The 19,638-nt window shown below is 36.0% G+C and overlaps 1 protein-coding gene across 6 annotated transcripts in view; it reads right to left on the bottom strand.

Moving 5' to 3' along the window:
- The window catches only part of GALNT13 (polypeptide N-acetylgalactosaminyltransferase 13), a 560,834-nt gene that overhangs the window by 337,631 nt on the left and 203,565 nt on the right, over positions 1-19,638 (bottom strand). For 5 of the 6 annotated variants that reach the window (XM_060302436.1, XM_060302437.1, XM_060302439.1 and 2 more), the window contains exon 4: positions 11,218-11,386. The exons of the other annotated variant lie outside the window; for it this stretch is intronic. In XM_060302436.1, the coding sequence (XP_060158419.1) occupies positions 11,218-11,386 (169 nt within the window). The remainder of the gene's footprint in view (positions 1-11,217; positions 11,387-19,638) is intronic. 6 annotated transcript variants of the gene reach the window in all.

Genomic DNA, 19,638 nt, shown 5'->3' on the forward strand with positions numbered 1-19,638 from the left:
ATGAATCTAAAAATTTCACTAGGAACTCAGCACAATTCTATCCTTCATCATTTTTGGTGTGTTCATACGATACTATAATTTGTTGTTTATGTAAATATATTCTTTTTACTCTTCAGTCAGGGGCTATTATATCCATTTTCTTGTTCTCAAGGCTAAACCTATATTAGGTAAATGACAGGGATTGGCTGGTTAACTAACTGATTACTTCGTTTCATCAGTAAAGCAAACTGGGGCTTAGAAAATTAATGGCTTACCCAAGATTCAGTAGGAAGCCATAGAGCCAGATCTTAAACCTATGTGTTTTGGCTCCATACCTAGAGATTTTCCCCCTAATTATTTAAAAAATTTCTCCACTGTAGGCTTTTTGTTCCACCTATTTGTTTTGCATATAATGGAATAGAGTCATGTATGTCATCGATTATAATCATTGTCATATTGTTTTCTCTGCTTCAGAAAAGCCGAGGCATGGGATAACATTGGCTACAGACAGCTTCTGCAAACCAAATTGTGATTTTTGCTGGATTTCATGGAAATATAGCTCAAACACTCTTTTCAAAAAATGATACAAATACACACACATGCACAAACAAACATACATCTATGCATTTGCTTAACATTTGTTCCATTGCTTTTGTGTCTTTACGGAGTTCTATATATGCATAAGTCTGCTATATTTCTAGCATTGTCTGTTTCAGGATCCCAGTAAATATGTAACAGCTCTGTGTATCACTAAAGGAAATTATAACATTTAGTTGCTTAAGGTCCACTCAGGTTACTCAAATGAGAGTTTCTTAAAGAGGCTTCCCCTTACTGCTCTATTCTCTATCACTTACCATTCTTCATTCTTTTATTTGTTCTAAATTCCATGAAGCAGAGACTTACTATTAGTTTTATTTACTGCTATATCCCCAGCACACAGAACAGTATTTGGCACATACCAGCATATTAGGTGCTAAAATGATGTGTTTAATATCACTTAATGGGTTTCTTGAGTTTGGTAATATATTCTCTCTCTCTCTTATTTAAATATTACTTGAAAACTCTTACATTGAAAACCAAACAAAATGACACTTATTTACTTGCTTATTTAAACAGAAATATTTAGGCCCAGTTTCTTAAATTCAAACTATATCAATTTACAAAATATTAGACCCATAATAGATGAGAAACATGCTAACTAATCCCTAATACTGATCCATCGACGCAAGTTGCTAGTCATTTTTTGCAATGTTCTGAGTAGAATTTTATGACATTGTACTATTTTTTCTTTTAATTTATGGAGGATGGGCAAAGGGGAGAGAGGATTGGTTATATTTGTCAGGAATTTAATTTATATAGATATAACCAAAAGAATCCCAGAAACTGAGGGCCTTCAAAAAAGTAAGAAATTTGGTAAGTGCTTCAGCCTTGACTGTACTTAAAATATCCAAGTACCATGATTATTTGTGATACTATCATTTTATGTCCCTCAAATAATAAAGATAATATATAAGTGTAATATAAAATTTAATAAATATATTAAGTAAAGAAGCAAATTAATATAAAAATTTAAACATCCCTAGGGATGGACATTCTAGAACTTAACTCCAATTTGTCCTGATGTTTCATCACAATTGCCTCCATGGAAACAGTTTTTATTTAGTTTCTTCTCTTTGAAAACATGGGATATTTACTTAGATTTATTCCTCTTGTAAAACAATTAATAAAGACAAACCTCAATTAAACAGGGTCAGGATATCAGAAGGGGGAGCTCTCATGCCCCGCATTGACAGTGGAGACCAACAGGAAGAAGAGAGACTCCCCTTCTTTCCCAGCAACAACTCAGCCAATGAAAAGCCATAGACTTTTTTTTCCCACCCTCCCAACTTCCTTTTCCTCTCTATAATAGTGTCTATAAAAGTGTCTCCCTTTCCTTGCTGTGCAGGGACTTGCCTGTGGTTTGCCATGTTTGTAGACCCTGAATTGCAATTCTCTGCTGATCTGAATAAGCGCATCTTTGTTGGAGATGGCAGTCTATTTGCTTCAGGTCAAAATTTTGGTGGCTCTTTCAGGGACCAGAGGAGACTCCCTATGGCTCCAGGGCTGGGGAACAAACAGGGGTGGTACCCACAGTTGAGCCCATTGCTTCTCACTGCATTTCTCGCCAGCACTGGAATTTGAAGTTTTCCCTGGATTCAAGCTCACATTCTCTTGTGTTTGAAGCCCTGCAGGCTTTATTCAGGATCTATTTAAAGCCTTTGTCTTTCTGCTTAAGGTTTTGTTCTGTGTGTAACTACTCCTTTGGCACTTTGGTGTGATCTTGAGATCAGACTGTTTCAACTGAACCTGTCTAAAAATGCCTTTGGCTCAATTCTTTCAGGAAGGGGCCGCTTCAGATGAAATTGTTCTGGTTTTTCAACTTTTGGCCTATTCCTTTAGAAGGGCTGTCCTCTGAAGACTGCCTAAAAAACAAAAAAAAGCCTTCAGCCTGGCTCCTCCAGGACCAATGTTTTCTAAGGACTGGCTAGGACTGGCTTGCAAGCTTTTGAATTAAGCCATTTGTTCTACAAACTGTTTAGACTGTTTGAAAATTTTCTTTGCTCTAAAGGAAAAACCTCTAGGAAATGGGATCCCAGTTATCTAGCTTTTTTGAGGGTGCCTTCCCTATAGGGACTCCAGCTAATTTTATTTTTAAAACCAAGGTCCTTCCCCATGCACAATTTCTAAATAAATGGACTGACTTTACCAAAGGCAATTTAGAATCTCAATGGCCATGATGGGGAACTTCTGAAATCCCTAAACTTAATTTCCTTAAAACTGAACTGGTTCAAAAATTTCCAAAACTGACTGGAACACTTATTTCAATTGGTATTTTGAGGCTTCCCAATGTTATCAGGTATCTAAAATTGCCTCTCTGCAAAATATGATTTTAAGGTTAACTAAGGCAAACAAATGATTAAAGAGAGAAACAATGGCTCCCAAAGCCCCAGGCTCTCCTTCCTTGGCTTCTTTGTCTTAGGCTCTGCTTCTAGTCCCATCTTGTCTCGATGCTCTTCTCCTTATGTCTAGACTCCACCTTTAGTGCCATCTTCCTCCATCCATTCTACGTTGCCTCCAATATACCCTCAATTCCTCCATACTTAATTTTCTTGCCAATCTTTCCCTTTTCTCTGAAACTCTCCCCACTCCCTTTTCCTCTTAAAGTTGTCAGAACATGCACCTTTAAAATTAAGCTTTCTGAGGTTCCAGAGGCTAAACCCTTAGGTTCTTATCTCCCTTGACTAAAGCTGAACTAGGAGCCATAGTCAAAGATTTTCTCAAAGTAACCAAAGGTTCTCTCAGATGGTGGAGAAATTTATTATAGTCATTCAAACTTATCACCCTGGTTTCTCTGACTTATAACAGCTAGATCATATGCTTGTCAATTAAGGTCAGGTCTAGTATTAGATGAAAACCACTAATTGGGAAAGTTCTGCAAGGTCACTAGAATTATAACCAGGCGAACAGCCCACTAACTTATCACATGATCAGTCTCAGGCAATTGCTAGATGATGTCATTGAGCAATTCCTAGAGTTTTTCCAAAGCCTGTTGATTAGAAAAGAATTCAGGCTTGCACATAAAAATATGTTGAACCTGTTCATGATTTTTTATTATTAAATTCAGATTGTTTTTAAAGAAAATTCTGGTCTTCCTTCAGATGTTGATTCCATCCAAGTAGCTCTTAACTCTAGTTTATTAATGGGCTGAACCGGGACCTCTTCCTTCTAATAAAAAGGACCCAGATGGAATGGGAAACTATGTCCACTCCACATTTACTTAATCTGGAAAGTAGCTCTCTTACTCTAGATGAGTCATCTCTGGAGAAGGCCACCAAATTCTTCATCTTCAATTCCAGCAAATGGAAGCTCTGACACAAAACGAAAACCCTCTAGTTTCTGCTATTAATGCAAAGAGCCAGAACACTGGAAAAGAGACTATTACAAATGTAAGCACTTCAGGCACCTTCAGCCCGCTAACCAGCCTTCCCAACGTCCTTATGCTCAATGACAGGGTTCTGGGGATCTACAGGGGTTCTTCCCAGTTCTCCCTCCTAACTGACTTGGAGAAACATTTCTTCTGATTGGGGATGAATTTCTTCCCATCCTAAATGACACCGCAGCCACATGCCTAGTGCTCAACCCCACTATTATAAAGCAACCCCTCCCTCGGAGTACTAAAACAGTTCAAATAGTGGGGATTTCTAATGAACCTCAAGAGGTCCTTGTCTCTGAACCTATTCCCTTTTGTTTAGGCCCTCTGAGAGATGCCCACTCTTTTATCCTTAGTTCCTCTGCCCCTATTCACTTACTAAGCAGAGGCTTAGAGAAGCATCACGCCAGAATTTATTTTTCCCAGAGGGGAAATAATTCTAGAAATTGACAGTAGTCATCAAAATAACCCCCAGGTGAATTAAATAGCCCTTTGACATCTTTTATTTGTTCCTACTCTGATGGTACTAAAGCAGATTCTGAAAACACTGGTCACTTGTCCCTACTGAATCAACTACCGCTTTCCATATGGGCAAAATCTCCAACTGATGTGACAAAATTCACAGCGCACCTCCAGTCAAAATTCAATTAGATCCCTCAAAACCTCTTCCCAGAATGAATCAATATCCTATACGTAAAGAAGCCCTTCAAGGCATAAGCCCATAACAGAAGATTATGTGGCTCAAGGACTCATTATCCCTTGTACTAGCCCTTGTAGCACTGCCATTTTACTGGTGAGAACACCTTAAGGGCTGAGGGTAGAGGTTTGTCCAGGACCTCAGAGCAATAAATAACATTGTTATCCCTGGACACCCTATTGTTCCTAACCCTCATACCTTACTAACATCCATTCCCACTGGAAGTAAATTCTTTAATGTAATTGAGTTATGCAATTACATGCACTTGGGAAGAAAAAACAATTCACCTGGGCAGTAATGCCTTAGGTTTTACTGAGAGTCCTTATTTCTTGCAAATCCTGAAGGCGAATCCGGATGACATCAAGTTCCCTAGAGGTTCTACTCTGTTGCAATATCTGGATGATTTGTTTCTTTACTCTCCTTCTCAAGTCCCCTCACAGGAAGACAGCATCCGCTTGTTAAAGCCTTTAGCCTTAAAGGGACATAAGGTCACCAAAGGAAAATTGCAGTTTGGCCAAACCCAGGTTTGATATTTTCTTTTTTAAAATTTTTGGCTGCATTGGGTCTTCGTTGCTGCACACCAGCTTTCTTTAGTTGCGGCGAGTGGAGGCTACTCTTCGTTGGCGTGCATGGGCTTCTCACTGTGGTGGCTTCCCTTGCTGCAGAGCACAGGATCTAGGTGCACGAGCTTCAGTAGTTGTGGCATGCAGGCTCAGTGGTAGCAGCTCGCGGGCTCTAGAGAGCAGGCTCAGTAGTTGTGGTGCATGGGCTTAGTTGCTCCATGGCATGTGGGATCTTCCCAGACCAGGGCTTGAACCCATGTTCCCTGCATTGGCAGGCAGATTCTTAACCACTGTGCCACCAGGGAAGTCCCCCAGATTTGATCTTTAGGGCATATGCTATCAAAAACAGGGCTCTGCCTAGATCCACAGAGACTTCATGGTATCCTAAGTTTCCCCAAAACCAAAAGTAAGCACCAACTGTGAGGTTTCCTTGGGCTACTTGATTCTTGCCAAAATTGGATTTGAAATTTCTCTCTTATAACCAAACCTCTGTATGTTTTACTCAACAATAACAACCCTAACCCAATTTTATCCAGTTTCATGGAAAGAACTGGAAGACACAGCTTTCAAGGCCCTAAAGGAGAGTTGATGAAGCAACCTGTCCTTTGGCATCCCAATTATCAGATTCCTTTTTCCTTTTTGTATATGAAAAGGAAAGGAATGCCGTTGGGGTACTCACCCAAAAATATGGAGACCACCATCGACTCATAGGTATTATAGCCAGCAACGAGACCCTGTGACACCGGGATACACATCTTGCCTTAGTGCCATATCAACCACTGCCTTTTTGGTTAAGGCCACCAAGAAAATTGTTGTGGAATTCCCTTTAACTATTTTTGTACCCGATGCATTAGAAGCCCTCCTGAATTCTCACCACATTCAATATTTCTCCGCCAGCCATCTTACCTCCTATGAAGTCCTTTTGTTAACTGCCCCTCACATAACTCTTTTCTTTTATAACAACCTTAAACTGGCTACTCTTCTCCCCTCCATCACCCACAAAGTTCCTCATGACTGCTTAACACTGATGGACCGCCTCCTGACTCCTCATAATGATATATCAGAAATTGCATTAGGTAATGTTGCCTTCTGAAGGTTCACCAATGGTTCTTATTTTAAAGGTGACAATGGCAAATAGTGCTCTGAGTATGCTGTCATAATTTGTTTTGATGTTGTTGAGGCAGCGTCTTTATCTGTGGCTACTTCAGCTCAACAGGCTGAATTACACACTTTTACATGGGCCTGAACTTTAGCCAGGGACAAAACTGTTTATACTGACAGCAGATAGGCTTTTGAAGTAGCTCATGATTTTGGAATGTTGTGGAAGCAACATTTCCACAACATCCTTATTTCCAGTGGAAATAACATTGAAAATGGCCCTTATGTTCAGGAATTATTGTGCACAATAATGTTACCTGCCATTTTAGCTATTATTAAATTCTGGGATAGTCTAAACTTGAAATCTCTGGACGCTAAGAGAAATTACCTTGCTGATATTTCTGCAAGGAATGCTGTCCTTAAAGGGACCAACAGCATCCAAACCTCTGTCGTGGTCCAAAAGGTATTTCCAAATTATCCAAATGATAATTTAGAAAAACTGGCTAGAGAGGTCCAACAATTGGCCTCAGAAAAGGAAAAACAAGATTGGAAATTCAATTATTGTTGGTTTGATAAAAAGAGAAAGCTCTGGTTTGAACCAAATAACGATGCAGGCCTACCCGAGACTCTAAAATGCTCACTTCTCACTACTATACGTGCATTAAACCATTGATCTACTGACAAAAATGATAACCTTCATGAATCAATATTGGTGGGGAAACATTAACAGGGCCACAAAAAGTGCCTACCTCACTTGTTCCACTTGTCCAAAGTACAGCCCAGGGAAGTCTGTTCCTACCGCTCCCAGACATTTTAAACTGCCAAATGGACCATTTGAGGTCTAGCAACTGGATTTCATACAACTTCCTCTGTCTAATGGATATAAATATGTTTCAGTCACAGTCTATATGTCTTCACCGTGGACTGAAACCTTCCCTTGCAGACCATTTACTGCCTATTCTGTGGCTAAAGTTGGGAAAGATTATTCCTTCCCGGAAGAAGTCTTCTTGAGTTTCATAGTGTTCGAGTAACCCATTTTATTGGCCGGGTGCTTTGCCAAGTCTTGGCTGTTTGGATGGTTTTACAGCACTGTCACTGGTGTGGACTGTTGCCTCAATCCTCTGGTTTAGAAGAACACACTCAGTGCATCATTAAGACTCAACTGGCAAAATTTGTAGAGGCTCTCCAAATAGCTTGGCCAGAAGCACTGTGGTTGGTCCTTCTAAATCTCAGATTCACCCCTTTTTGAACTCATAAACTCTCACCCTTTGAGATAGTGATAGAATCCCAGTGCACTTGGCTCTTGCTTCTTTTGACCCACAACTGCTGAAAGGAAAGACCCTCCAATACTGCAAAGACCTAATTCATTCTATTAAAAACCACTATGAGTTTTCGAAGAGCAATCTATTCACAGTGCACCCTTGCGAGACGAAGACCTCAAGCATCATACCTTGCCACCTGAGATTTTTTCTATTGAAAAAGACACTTCCAGAAGTACTCTCTTCAACCTTGCTGGAAAGGTCACTATCAGGTTACTGCTAAGCAACTCTTGTGCCACGGAACCCCAAGGAATAGACTCTTGGATTTTCATGACATACCTAAAAAAGAGCGCCAAGCACTGACTGGACCTGCATATAATTTGGTGGCCTAAAAGTAAAAAAAAATTCCCAGTATTGGAGGAGAGAGGACATCTGATGAGACAGTGTTCCCAAGATATCCAGAGCAGGTCTGTTGGAAGTTTGTTGCTAAACCTTTGATAATGATATAACACAGCAGATGATCTCCAGTTTCTATGATCTTGACAACATAGAGACTTTAAATAATAATGCCTGAGAGTTCTCCCTCCTAACCCTCCTTGTTACCTGAATATGACTTTAATAGGTTTCCAATCTGAGCACTTTCCTTCTGACATGAGACACCACCCAGGAAAGATCCTTCCTGACACTGAGGGACAAAAAGCCACTGAAACCTGAAAACCTGACTCTTGATCAGTGATGCTTTTAGAGAAAGATCATGATCAAAAGAGGGATATGTAAAAAAATTAATAAACAGAAACCTCAAGTAAAAATAGAGCTTGGGCATCAGAAAGGGGAGTCTCATACCCTGCAAGAATAGCAGAGCCCAACTGGACAAAGAAAGACTTCTTTCCTGGCAAGAACTCAGCCATTGAAATGCCATGGACCCTTTGTTTACTACAGCCCTCCCAACTTCCTTTTTCACTCTATAAAAGAGTTCTCCTTCCCTTGCTGTGTGGGGACTTGCATGTGCCTTGCCATGGTCACGGACCCTGAACTGCAATTCTCTGCTGATCCTAAATAAACCCATTTTTGCTGGAGAAATATCTAGCAGTCTATTTGTTTCAGGTAAACACTCTGAACACATCTTCAAATATTTGTAGATTGATATTAAAGCCAAACACAACATTAAACTATTTGGACAATTTTCTGAATGCAGTCATAAAATATGCTGAGATATTTTAATAAATTCACAGTATGGGCAGTTCAGACCCTTTCTAAATAAATATCAACTCAAGTTTTCACTAAAATAAGATCTTTTTAAACTAATTATTTATAAATCCCATCTTTTTATATCTTGATATTTCAGTCATCACTGAGGCTAGCTTTATGTGTCATCTCATGAGATGTAACTATCCAAAAACTGAACTGTAATACCAAAATTGGAAAAAATATAGTTTTCTACATCAAATGAGTATTAACAGCTTTTTACATCTTTTAAATAAGTTTGGATATCTGATTCATTGTGTGTTTCTCAACATTAGTTGTTCCCAGGCAGTCACACAATTGAGTCATTCAAGATGACTTGCAAATGTCCTCAGTGAACTTCACACACACTTTATGATTTGTCTAGAAATTGTAGATGGTATTTCTTTCTTTCTTTCTTTCTTTTTTCTAATTGCATACACTGTGATGTCATAAAAATAAAACAGGAAATGATTTATTTCACTACTATTATTTGCAAAATCTCAAAATTCAAGCAATAATATCTACAGTAGGTATGGCATTTTTTTATAGTTTTTATACTGAGATTTGAATCCTACATTTTTTAACTTTTTTTTTTTTTTTGGTGGTACGCGGCCCTCTCACTGTTGTGGCCTCTCCCGTTGCGGAACACAGGCTCCGGGCGCGCAGGCTCAGCGGCCAAGGCTCACGGGCCCAGCCGCTCCGCGGCATGTGGGATCTTCCCGGACCGGGGCACGAACCCGTGTCCCCAGCATCGGCAGGTGGACTCTCAAGCACTGCGCCACCAGGGAAGCCCTGAATCCTACATTTTTTAAATGTTGAATTGTTCCATAGTTTAAGACTTAAATCTTCAACTACTTAATACACTCAGTAATTCTTAAAACAAGTAATACCACTGGCCACAAATATTTTAAATGGAAGCTCAATAATGATGTTGCTTCTTTTTTACTTTTGTGACAGCTCTGTATTAAAATAGTTCTTACCTTAATTTTATACCAGATCTGATATAAAATTTAATGTTATATGTTCTGATAGTTGAAAATGAAGGTTTAAAAAAATTTGAAATAGTGTGTACATGGTTTTCCTGAACACATAAGTATCACATTTTCCCATTTTATCACAACATAGTATATAAAACAAGGTAATAAATGCAACATTATAACATTATGAACTCAGCATATAAAATGCTCAAAATTACTTAGAAGAATATGCCCACTGTATATCTTTAAAAATTCAAATGTATCTACGCATATACAAACACACACATACAAATAAGGACAGAACTACCTGTAAAATTATTTAGGCCTCTGGAATGCAAAAATGTTAAATTTGATGCTTAAGCTATTTGCTAGGAACCAAAAATATCCATAATATGTAGTTACTTGTGGTTTAGTTGAGAGAGACATTTCAAAAGCATACAGGGGTATACAAAACCAGTTACTTTGCTATCAAATGAACCTTCTGACAACCCAGGCCAGCATCTCAACAAGGCTTGGATCAATTTATTTTGATCTTATTTGAAGTAATTCAGAAAGGAAAAAAAATCATGTTTAGTAAATATGTTAATGTCACCATCGCACTAATGTAATATAACCCATTATATGTAGCAAACTTTGTAGGTATCAACTATGTATAGGCCATTACATGTCTAAAAGAACAAGTTCGTTTTAAATAGAAGTGTGTTCTGGAGGATATTTGTAAACTTGGAGATTTTCTAAAAACTGAGGACATATCTTTTCTAAGTGCCAAGAGTTTTCTTTATAAGGACTATATACAAGGATGACTATACTGCCACTAAATATTCTGATTTTTATTACCTCCATTTAAAATATGTTCAACTATCTAGAGCATGGCTTACAGTTAATCACGTAAGTGTTAAATTCTTCAACATAATTTTTCATGCAGTATTATTATTTCCAAGTGAGTATTTCCTCCATGGCTGATAACTGAGCTTTCTAATTATATCGATAAATAGCATCATAAATTGCTAAAGAGCCCACAATAAATAATTTTAAAGGGTCAAAGAATCACACAGGCAGTTGGCTATTTTTATGCTGGAATAGCAAAGCGTATAGTTTTTCAAAGCAAAGTATAAGGGCTTTTTATACAGGCCAGAAAATAATTTATCAAAGATCATGTTTGCTCTATTTTTAGCAAGATAAAGCAAAGCAAAACAAAAAGACATCTCATGAAGGAAAAAACCTGTTAGGTTGGTGTATTCTGCAATGTCTTTGCAAGTAACATATTTTGCTCTGCCAGAGAAAGACAGTTCATATCTCTCATCATAGCACAGTTAATTCCTGCTCTGGCAAAGGTATTCAGAACCATTTAGTTCTAGATTTCAAATAATCTGAGTTAATTGAAGTTCTGAGATATTCTGAAATTCGGGGATTGCTAACATATAAGATTATAAAACAAATGTAAACTCACCCTTCTAATCTTACATCCGGCAAACTTCTGTTAAGGGCAATCAAATCGCTGGCCATAAGGTTAAACTGATTGATTTTAAACAGTTCTTTCATTTTCTCCTGGTCATCTTTAGGAATCAGCACAGCCTTTCCCATTTCTCCTGGCCCTTCTTGGTTTCTTGAAATAACAGCTGTAAGACACACACAGGTACACACATACATACAAACATACAGATAATGAACTGAAAATATAAACTCATGTGTTGGATTAGATTCTAAAGGGTATCACTTATAAGCTGGCTTAATCATAAAATCATCAAATCTCTATTGCCACTTACAAACCATGCACTACACTAAAGAAACAACTTATTTTAATTCATTAACTCAATGCTGCATGTTGTCCTTCAAGTCTATCACATATCATATGATCTGACTAATCATTAAGACAATAATTAAGCAACACAAAACACCAAAACTTAAAACTTCTCTTTCATGTTTTTTAATACACTTATTAGAGAGGGATGAAGTTGAGCTCTGGGCAGACTAAGTTGTACAAAATGATAAAAGAGAAATTTTAAAAACTTACCAAGATTAATTTACTTGTACATCCACTTAAATATTTTGGTATTTCAAATATCTGCTGCCATTATATCTTTATAAAAGCAAGCAAGGTTGGCAACGCTTTATCCCCATCAGAATTTGATTTCTTTGTCAAATCGTTTTCAAATAAGTGAAAAGAACTTTCATAGCAGTGACATATAATTTTAAATGTCAAGTTGGATTTGGAGGCTATGTGTTCCATAACTGGAATTTCAGAGCAATATTCTGGGCTTGATTGTTTTTATTAAGAGCATTCAGGATTCTATACAAGCTCATGTTCTTGCCATTTCCTCCAAGTTATCACCACACAAATGTCCCTTCTAGCTATAAAATCATGGTTCAATGTGTGTGTGTGTGTAGGCACATGCATGTATGCATATGTCTGGATGTATGCTAATATATAGTAATAAGACAAGGTTCCAGTCAACCCTAATGTACCCTTAATTTACTTTTCATAATGATATTAAATTAGGTTACCATGAAAGAAACGTAGTTCTGGTCTTGACTCTTCCAATGTTTTGCTGTATTATAGCACCTAACACATTAATCTTACTGAGTTTAATTTCCATATACTTTAAAGGGCAAATATATGGACCCTGATTACTTTAAAATGTATTTAAAATTTAAAGAATATTAAAAAGCTAAAACTAGAAATATCATATGATCCAGCAATTCCACTCCTGGGTATACATCCAGAAAAAACTAAAACAATAATTTGAAAAGATACATGCGCTGTACCTCAATGTTCATTGCAGCACTATGTATAAGAGCCAAGATATGGAAGCAACCCAAGTGCCCATCAACAGATGACTGGATTAAGAAGATGTGGCAAGCATATATATATACACACACACACATATATATATATGTATATGTATATGTATAGAATATTACTCAGCCATAAAAAAGAATGAAATATGGCCATTTGCAGCAATCTGGATAGACCTAGAGAATAGTATGCTTAGTGAAATAGGACCGACAGAAAAAGATGAATACTATATGATATTACTCATATGTGGGATCTAAAAAATAATACAAATGAGTGTACATACTAAACAGAAACAGACTCATAGACATAGTAAACTTACTATGTTTACTATGTTTACTACTCACCCTACAAATTTAGGGTTACCAAAGGGGAAAGGGAGGGGGAGAGAGACAAATTAGGGGTATGAGATTAACAGATACAAACTACTATGCATAAAATAGATAAGCAACAGAATTTACTGTAGAGCACAGGGAATTATACCCAATATCTTGTAATAACCTAAAATGGAATATAATCTGCAAAAAAAAAAAAGTTGAATCACTATGCTGGATACCTGAAACTAACACAATTTTGTAAGCCAACTATACTTCAATACAAAATTAAAGGATAAAAAGCATGTGAAAATAATCCATAAATTACAGCATTTCATAGAATATAAATTCTAATATAATATAAGAATATGGTCAAAACTAGGGTAGAACACAATAAGGAGACTTTCCTCTGATTTGACCATAATTATAAAACATCAAAACTGATATTACCAGTACTAATACACAATGGGTCTTCCAGTAGATTATTTTCTGTGAAAGGTTATTCTGAGTTTGGAATGGCAGGAGTCAAACTATAAAAGAGACTTAGGCATATCTGGGGAACTTCAGATACGGGTATCATGAAGGTAATTAGCCTGTAAATCCTCTTATATGTAGAAAAATGGTAAGAACTGGGAAATTTTTAAATGAAAAAGATATATGTATTCAACCTCAAACTATTAAAAAAAGTTATCTTAAAGCTTATGAAGACTCTCATTCACTTTAAGAAGCAAAAATAGAAATGATGGCAGGAATTTTATGAAAAAGCATGTTTTGTTCAATTTATGAATTAGAATTCTAACAGTGATATGTTCCCTCAGGAGTTAGTAAGCCTATTGTCCCTGAAATCAGATGGAGTTGTTGGCATTGGCTTTGGGTGAATTTGTGCTGCTGGTGAGATGCTGGACTTAGATAGGGCTTAAAGTACTTTTCATTTCTAGGATTTCTTTAAGTTTTGATTCCATAGAAACTGTTAAAAAGAATTTTTATAGTTTCCATAGGAGTCCTTCTAATTCTGAAGTAAAGGACATAATCAAGCTATATAATACTACCCACTGACCATAGATATTTTATATATGTGTCTGTATCTATATCTAGAAGGAAATACATTTTCAATCTAGATTGGTAGAAATAGATAGATAGGTAGATGATAGATATTTTACATATTCTGGTCTGTAAACTTAATGTCAGAAAATATAGGATTAATTTTTTTCTGGGAAAAAGAATTTTTGGTTTTTGATACATTAAAGAGAGCTTAAAGAATTTGAGGTTAAAAAAAATTAGAATTTTTAGAAATTAAGAAAGCAATTCATTCACCATTCACAGTTCTTTAAAATGTCCTCTATAAATTCTAACAAAAACACCTTACATTGCAGAGAAAGGCACTAGCATCAATGCAATGCTACCAAGACTGTGAAATAGATAGGAATGACTTTTACGCTATGTAGAAAAACCATGGAGCTCAACTCCATCATTGTAGACAATGAAGATCAAGTTATAGCACATTGAAGTACTTGTTTTTTGTAATATATTCAAAGCTGTGACCTGGGCTTCCCTGGTGGCGCAGTGGTTGAGAGTCCGCCTGCCGATGCAGGGGACGCGGGTTCGTGCCCTGGTCCGGGAAGATCCCACATGCCGCGGAGCGGCTGGGCCCGTGAGCCATGGCCGCTGAGCCTGCGCGCCCGGAGCCTGTGCTCCGCAACGGGAGAGGCCACAACGGTGAGAGGCCCGCGTACCGCAAAAAAAAAAAAAAAAAAAAAGCTGTGACCATTTCCTTTGCTTAGCATTTTGAAAATTATAGTTTTGTCAGTGGTATGGTAGAGTAAGTATCTCATTTTGTAGTCTTATCAACAAAAATAAAATTGTCATAAACAGTATCCATATACTTAGAACTAGTTTGCAAGCACATATAATCATTCTCCTTAATTATTCTCAGCTTCTTAGTGAAGAATAGATGACAACTTAATGTGTATCAGGTTAAGTGTCTCCTCCCCAAAGTTAAATATACCTTTCTATAATAACCTCTAATGAATGCATATTTGACATTTTACAAAATGTGTTTTTCTTATGCATGAGCAGACCTATTGGTATTTTTCACCTTGCTCAAGGAAAAAATGCTAAGTGATTATAACGTGGAACCAGCCTTTTTCTTTTCCTGGCTCTTACCCGGCAGAATACATATTGCTAGAAGAAGCAGGTTTTTTTAATTATTATTATTCAAATAATATAAATAGGAAATAGAAAAGATTGTGCAGTTTAGTATGTAGTTTATCTCTGATCTCCAGTACCTTTAAATAGCAACTTCTATTTTTTTCTCACCTGTTTATTTCTCTCCTCTACATAGTTTAAAGAAAAAGAAAATCCACCCACACACCTACAAGATACCATGCTCCTCCACAGCCAAAGTAAAAAAACAGAAAGAAAAGTCATTGAAGTGTTGGTGTTACTTTTCCACTCTTAATAGGCAAATATATTGGAGAAGGCAACTAAATCTACATTATACCTTGACTATTGATTTAAATATGGATGGAAATGTCCCAATTCCAAATCTGGTTTGGACTGTAAAAATAAATTAATATACTACGCTGGAAGGTATTTTCTTCCTAATTATATGGTTAAATAATTTAAAATGATAGATAATTTGACTCAATATGACATTATAAAACTTGTTGAAATATAAAAGCAGAATCATTATATATATGTACATATATATAACATATATCTTTCATTTTCTTTAACATAGTGCATACCGTATAGATTAAATGAGATTTATTTTTATCATAGAATTCCCATTGATAAAATGATGGCCACGAAAATATAAATAAACCAACTGATCAGTCTACCAAAACGAACACTACATATTAAGTGCATTATGGCTTATGTACATTATGAACACTTTTTCAGTTGCAGAAATATCCCATTAACAATAAGCACTGTCTATTTGAAAAAAGAGAGATAAGACAGTTTATATTTAAAAACAAACTAGAGTAAAATAAAAGTTAGTTCATTTTAAAGTAAAGATTTTATTATGTTAAAGAACATAGTAATATATGATGCATATTGGTAAAAGCATGACACTGGACCAAAATCTAAATGATATCCCATCTGCCATACTTTCCAAAAAATTACCTCAAATTATATTTCTATCCTCAGATCTACGCAGCCGTTAATTTCTGTATATTTGCCTTTAAAATCTTTCTTTTCAATGATACTGCAGCTCTTCTCTAATTTTCATCTCTTCCAAATCGTCAATTGAAATAAATTTAAAACCTTGACTTTTAATCTCTCTCATCTTTGAATATTCATACTTCATTGCTAATAATCAGTTTCCCTAAGACAATGCTGTTTGCCTTGTCAATCATAAACAAGTCTGCAGTGGAGTCAGAAGATGAGGAAATCACACTAGCGGTTGGATCACCATCCCACCATCCAAACCATTTTGCCTTCCACTCAGTGTTCTGTGGGCCATGCTCTTTTGCAAATCTACAGACCCTGAGTTTATAAAGAATAATTCTTGTTAAAGTAAAGGAACTCCGTATATCTTTACTTTGGCCCATTTCTATTAGAAACAATGATAGACTTCAAATATCAATATTATAATACAGAGCTTAATATATATATATATATATATATCAAACAAAATTCATTCTATTTAATGTGGGAATAAATGGTAATTCACTTGCTACACTTTTGAAAAAAACTATGCATTTTTATAAATCTGATACATCTGTCAATAATACTTTTTTAAAAATTTTAACATGGACATATATGGTGCTCTGGTTTCTGCCCATTACATTTCAGTAACTAGATTTTTTTTTTTTTTTTTTTTTTTTTTTGTGGTACGCGGGCCTCTCACTATTGTGGCCTCTCCCGTTGTGGAGCACAGGCTCCGGACACGCAGGCTCGGCGGCCACGGCTCACGGGCCCAGCCGCTCCGCGGCATGCGGGATCCTCCCAAACCGGGGCACGAACCCGCGTCCCCTGCATCGGCAGGCGGACTCCCAACCACTGCGCCACCAGGGAAGCCCAGTAACTAGATTTTTATGCAGCAAGAATATTGCAAATAGCAAGCTCCAATGGGATCAAGTCCAGCAGATATTAGCTACTATTTCCCAGTAGGGTGGTACCCCTTGTTAGATATTAATAAGGCAGCATTTTCCACCAGCTAAGTGAGAGATCATTCACAGGACCAAGGGAACACTAATTTCCAAAACTGTCTTTTACTTACTTTTTAAATCAAAAATATATTCTTTTCATTATATATAAAAATAATACATGCTCATTTAAAAGAATAAAGAGAGAAAGGGGGAGGAAGGAAGGGAGACAGAGAGAAAGAGATAGGTAGGCAGCCACGATGAAAAAAAAGTGAAAAATCAGTTAAACTTCTGCTTGAATGGTCAACTTTAATTTATTCAGAAACATACTTATATATTTAAAATATGATCGTTCATGCATGCTGAATTTTATCACTTCATTTATCATTATGATACATACTTGTTTTTAATCGTTTAAAAAGCAATTGTTAAAATCTACCCAAATAAATATGTGAATCCATACCTACCTTATAATGGCTGCAAAATATAGCATAACATGGTCCTACCATGATTTATTTAACTAATTCTTTGTCTTTGAACATTTATGTTGTTTCTGTAATCTCTATTATAAACGATGATTCAATTAATTTTCTTCCTTAGTCTACATCTTTAAAAATTTGTTTAAGAATTTGTTTTGAAAATATGGTAGAAATTTAATGAGGAAATTACAGATTAACCATGCTATAATATAATTATTGTTTATCTTATCTTTTTTGACTTTCCTTCTGATATTCCTCTGGCTAGGAATTTCCTCCTATGTCTGATGACTGAAATAATCCCTGTTCACCAGTTTCAACTTTCAGATAAGGTAAACACTCTCTCTTCTCTGTTTTTATAGCTCTTTTACTTTATTCCATTACGCCTTTTATAATACTCCATTACCATTATCTGTTTACATGTAATGGCAGAGAGTCTAACTAGTGAACTGTCCCATTTTACTTCCTCCTAGATACACAGATATACAATATTCCTCAGCCTCCCCTACATTTAAGTGTGGTTTTGTAACTGAGGATAGAAATGCTATGGGCCTGGCCAATAACAATTTCCCATGTGCAATTCTCCATGCTCTTTCCTTGGCTCTAGCAACTTTGGAAGCCACGTGTTGAAAACGGCAAAGCCATCACAAGGAGGCGGTAACACAGATGCCTGAATCACCACTTGGAGGACAGCCACCAGCTGATCAGGTATGCCCACTGCATAATTTATATGAGAGCAAAAACACTGTATTTTGCTAAACCATTGGGACTGCAGACCTATCTGTTATACCTGATAGTGTTATTTTTATTAGAGCATTTTATTCTTTCCCCTTTCGTCTATGAAGACTCACCAACGTATTCTGCCTCAACTTTGACTCAGCTCAGTGCCTGATCCCATTCATTCAATCAGTGAATAAGTTCAAAAAAGTAGAAGGAAACTTTGAGACAATCTAGTTCTATCGAGAGACTGAGGAACAGAGCAATTAAAGTAGAGGTTTTTCCCACCTCAAAGATGTATAAAATGATCCATGTGGTATTTAAAAAAAGTAAAATCTCTGCTTCATACCTATTTTTTATATTAAAAATTAGTCCTCACTAGTATTTAATATTTAGGTTGAGAATAATATATGTATGCATAATAAATAAATTTAGATACATTAATACAAGCTGAAAAATTTCTACAGATAGTGGCACACAGTTAAAATGTGTGAAGACTATGGTCTTAAGAGGTTTTAATTAGATCACAAATCAGACCCTAAGCAGATAGTTAAAGAAACCGTTTAAATAAAGTGAAGTATGCAATTAATCTATTTCAGACCCCAATGGTAATTTTTAATAAAAATAGTAGTTTGTGGAACTGTTACAAATGGTTCTCAATAATAACTCAATACAAAGTATGGCTGCTTAAATACTGGCAGCTAGTAGCCTTACAATAATGGACTTTTCTTTCTTGTCCATAATTTCTTCTTTTGTAAAATATTTAAATAACTTCACAGTGTTATATAAATGGAAGTTATATGCCAATGCATATATGTACTACAGTAGATGCCCATATCACACATTCCTGTAATATTCTATAAAAGAAAATGAAACATAGCTTATAAATTATGACTCAGAAATCTTTTATAAAAATATAATTGTAAGGAAATATGGATATGCCCCAAATTTTACTGGCATAGATAATTAAAGTAATATTATGTGTTTTTACATGCAAGAAAAAAAATAAATGTATATTTTCTCCCTCTCCATATAGATACTATATACTACATATGTATTATACTAAATACTATATATACTACATTTTAAATACAATATAAATTGTGTTATATCCACATACAAAAAACATAAATTAAAATTATGCTATAGAAAAATATTTAATTATGTAGATGTTCATATTATACTTAAGTGAAAAAAGAGGTCATGAAACAATACTAAAAAATAAGCCCATTTCTATAAAAAAAAGTTATATGATGTATAAACATATGTCACCAACGGAGACTTGCAGTGGTTTCTTAGATTAGAAGAACTTTTACATTCTTTCTTTAGCATCATCTGTATTGTTTAAATCAGTTCAACTGTACTTAATAAGGGTATTTCAACTGCATATTAACCAAAACTCTGGTTTCAGTGATGATGGATATAACATGGCTTTTACAGTGATAGATACAGAAGGTGAAGTTAGTGGATGTTGGGGGA

This window comes from Globicephala melas, chromosome 7 (assembly GCF_963455315.2).
Source record: "Globicephala melas chromosome 7, mGloMel1.2, whole genome shotgun sequence".
NCBI classification, from domain to species: domain Eukaryota; kingdom Metazoa; phylum Chordata; class Mammalia; order Artiodactyla; family Delphinidae; genus Globicephala; species Globicephala melas.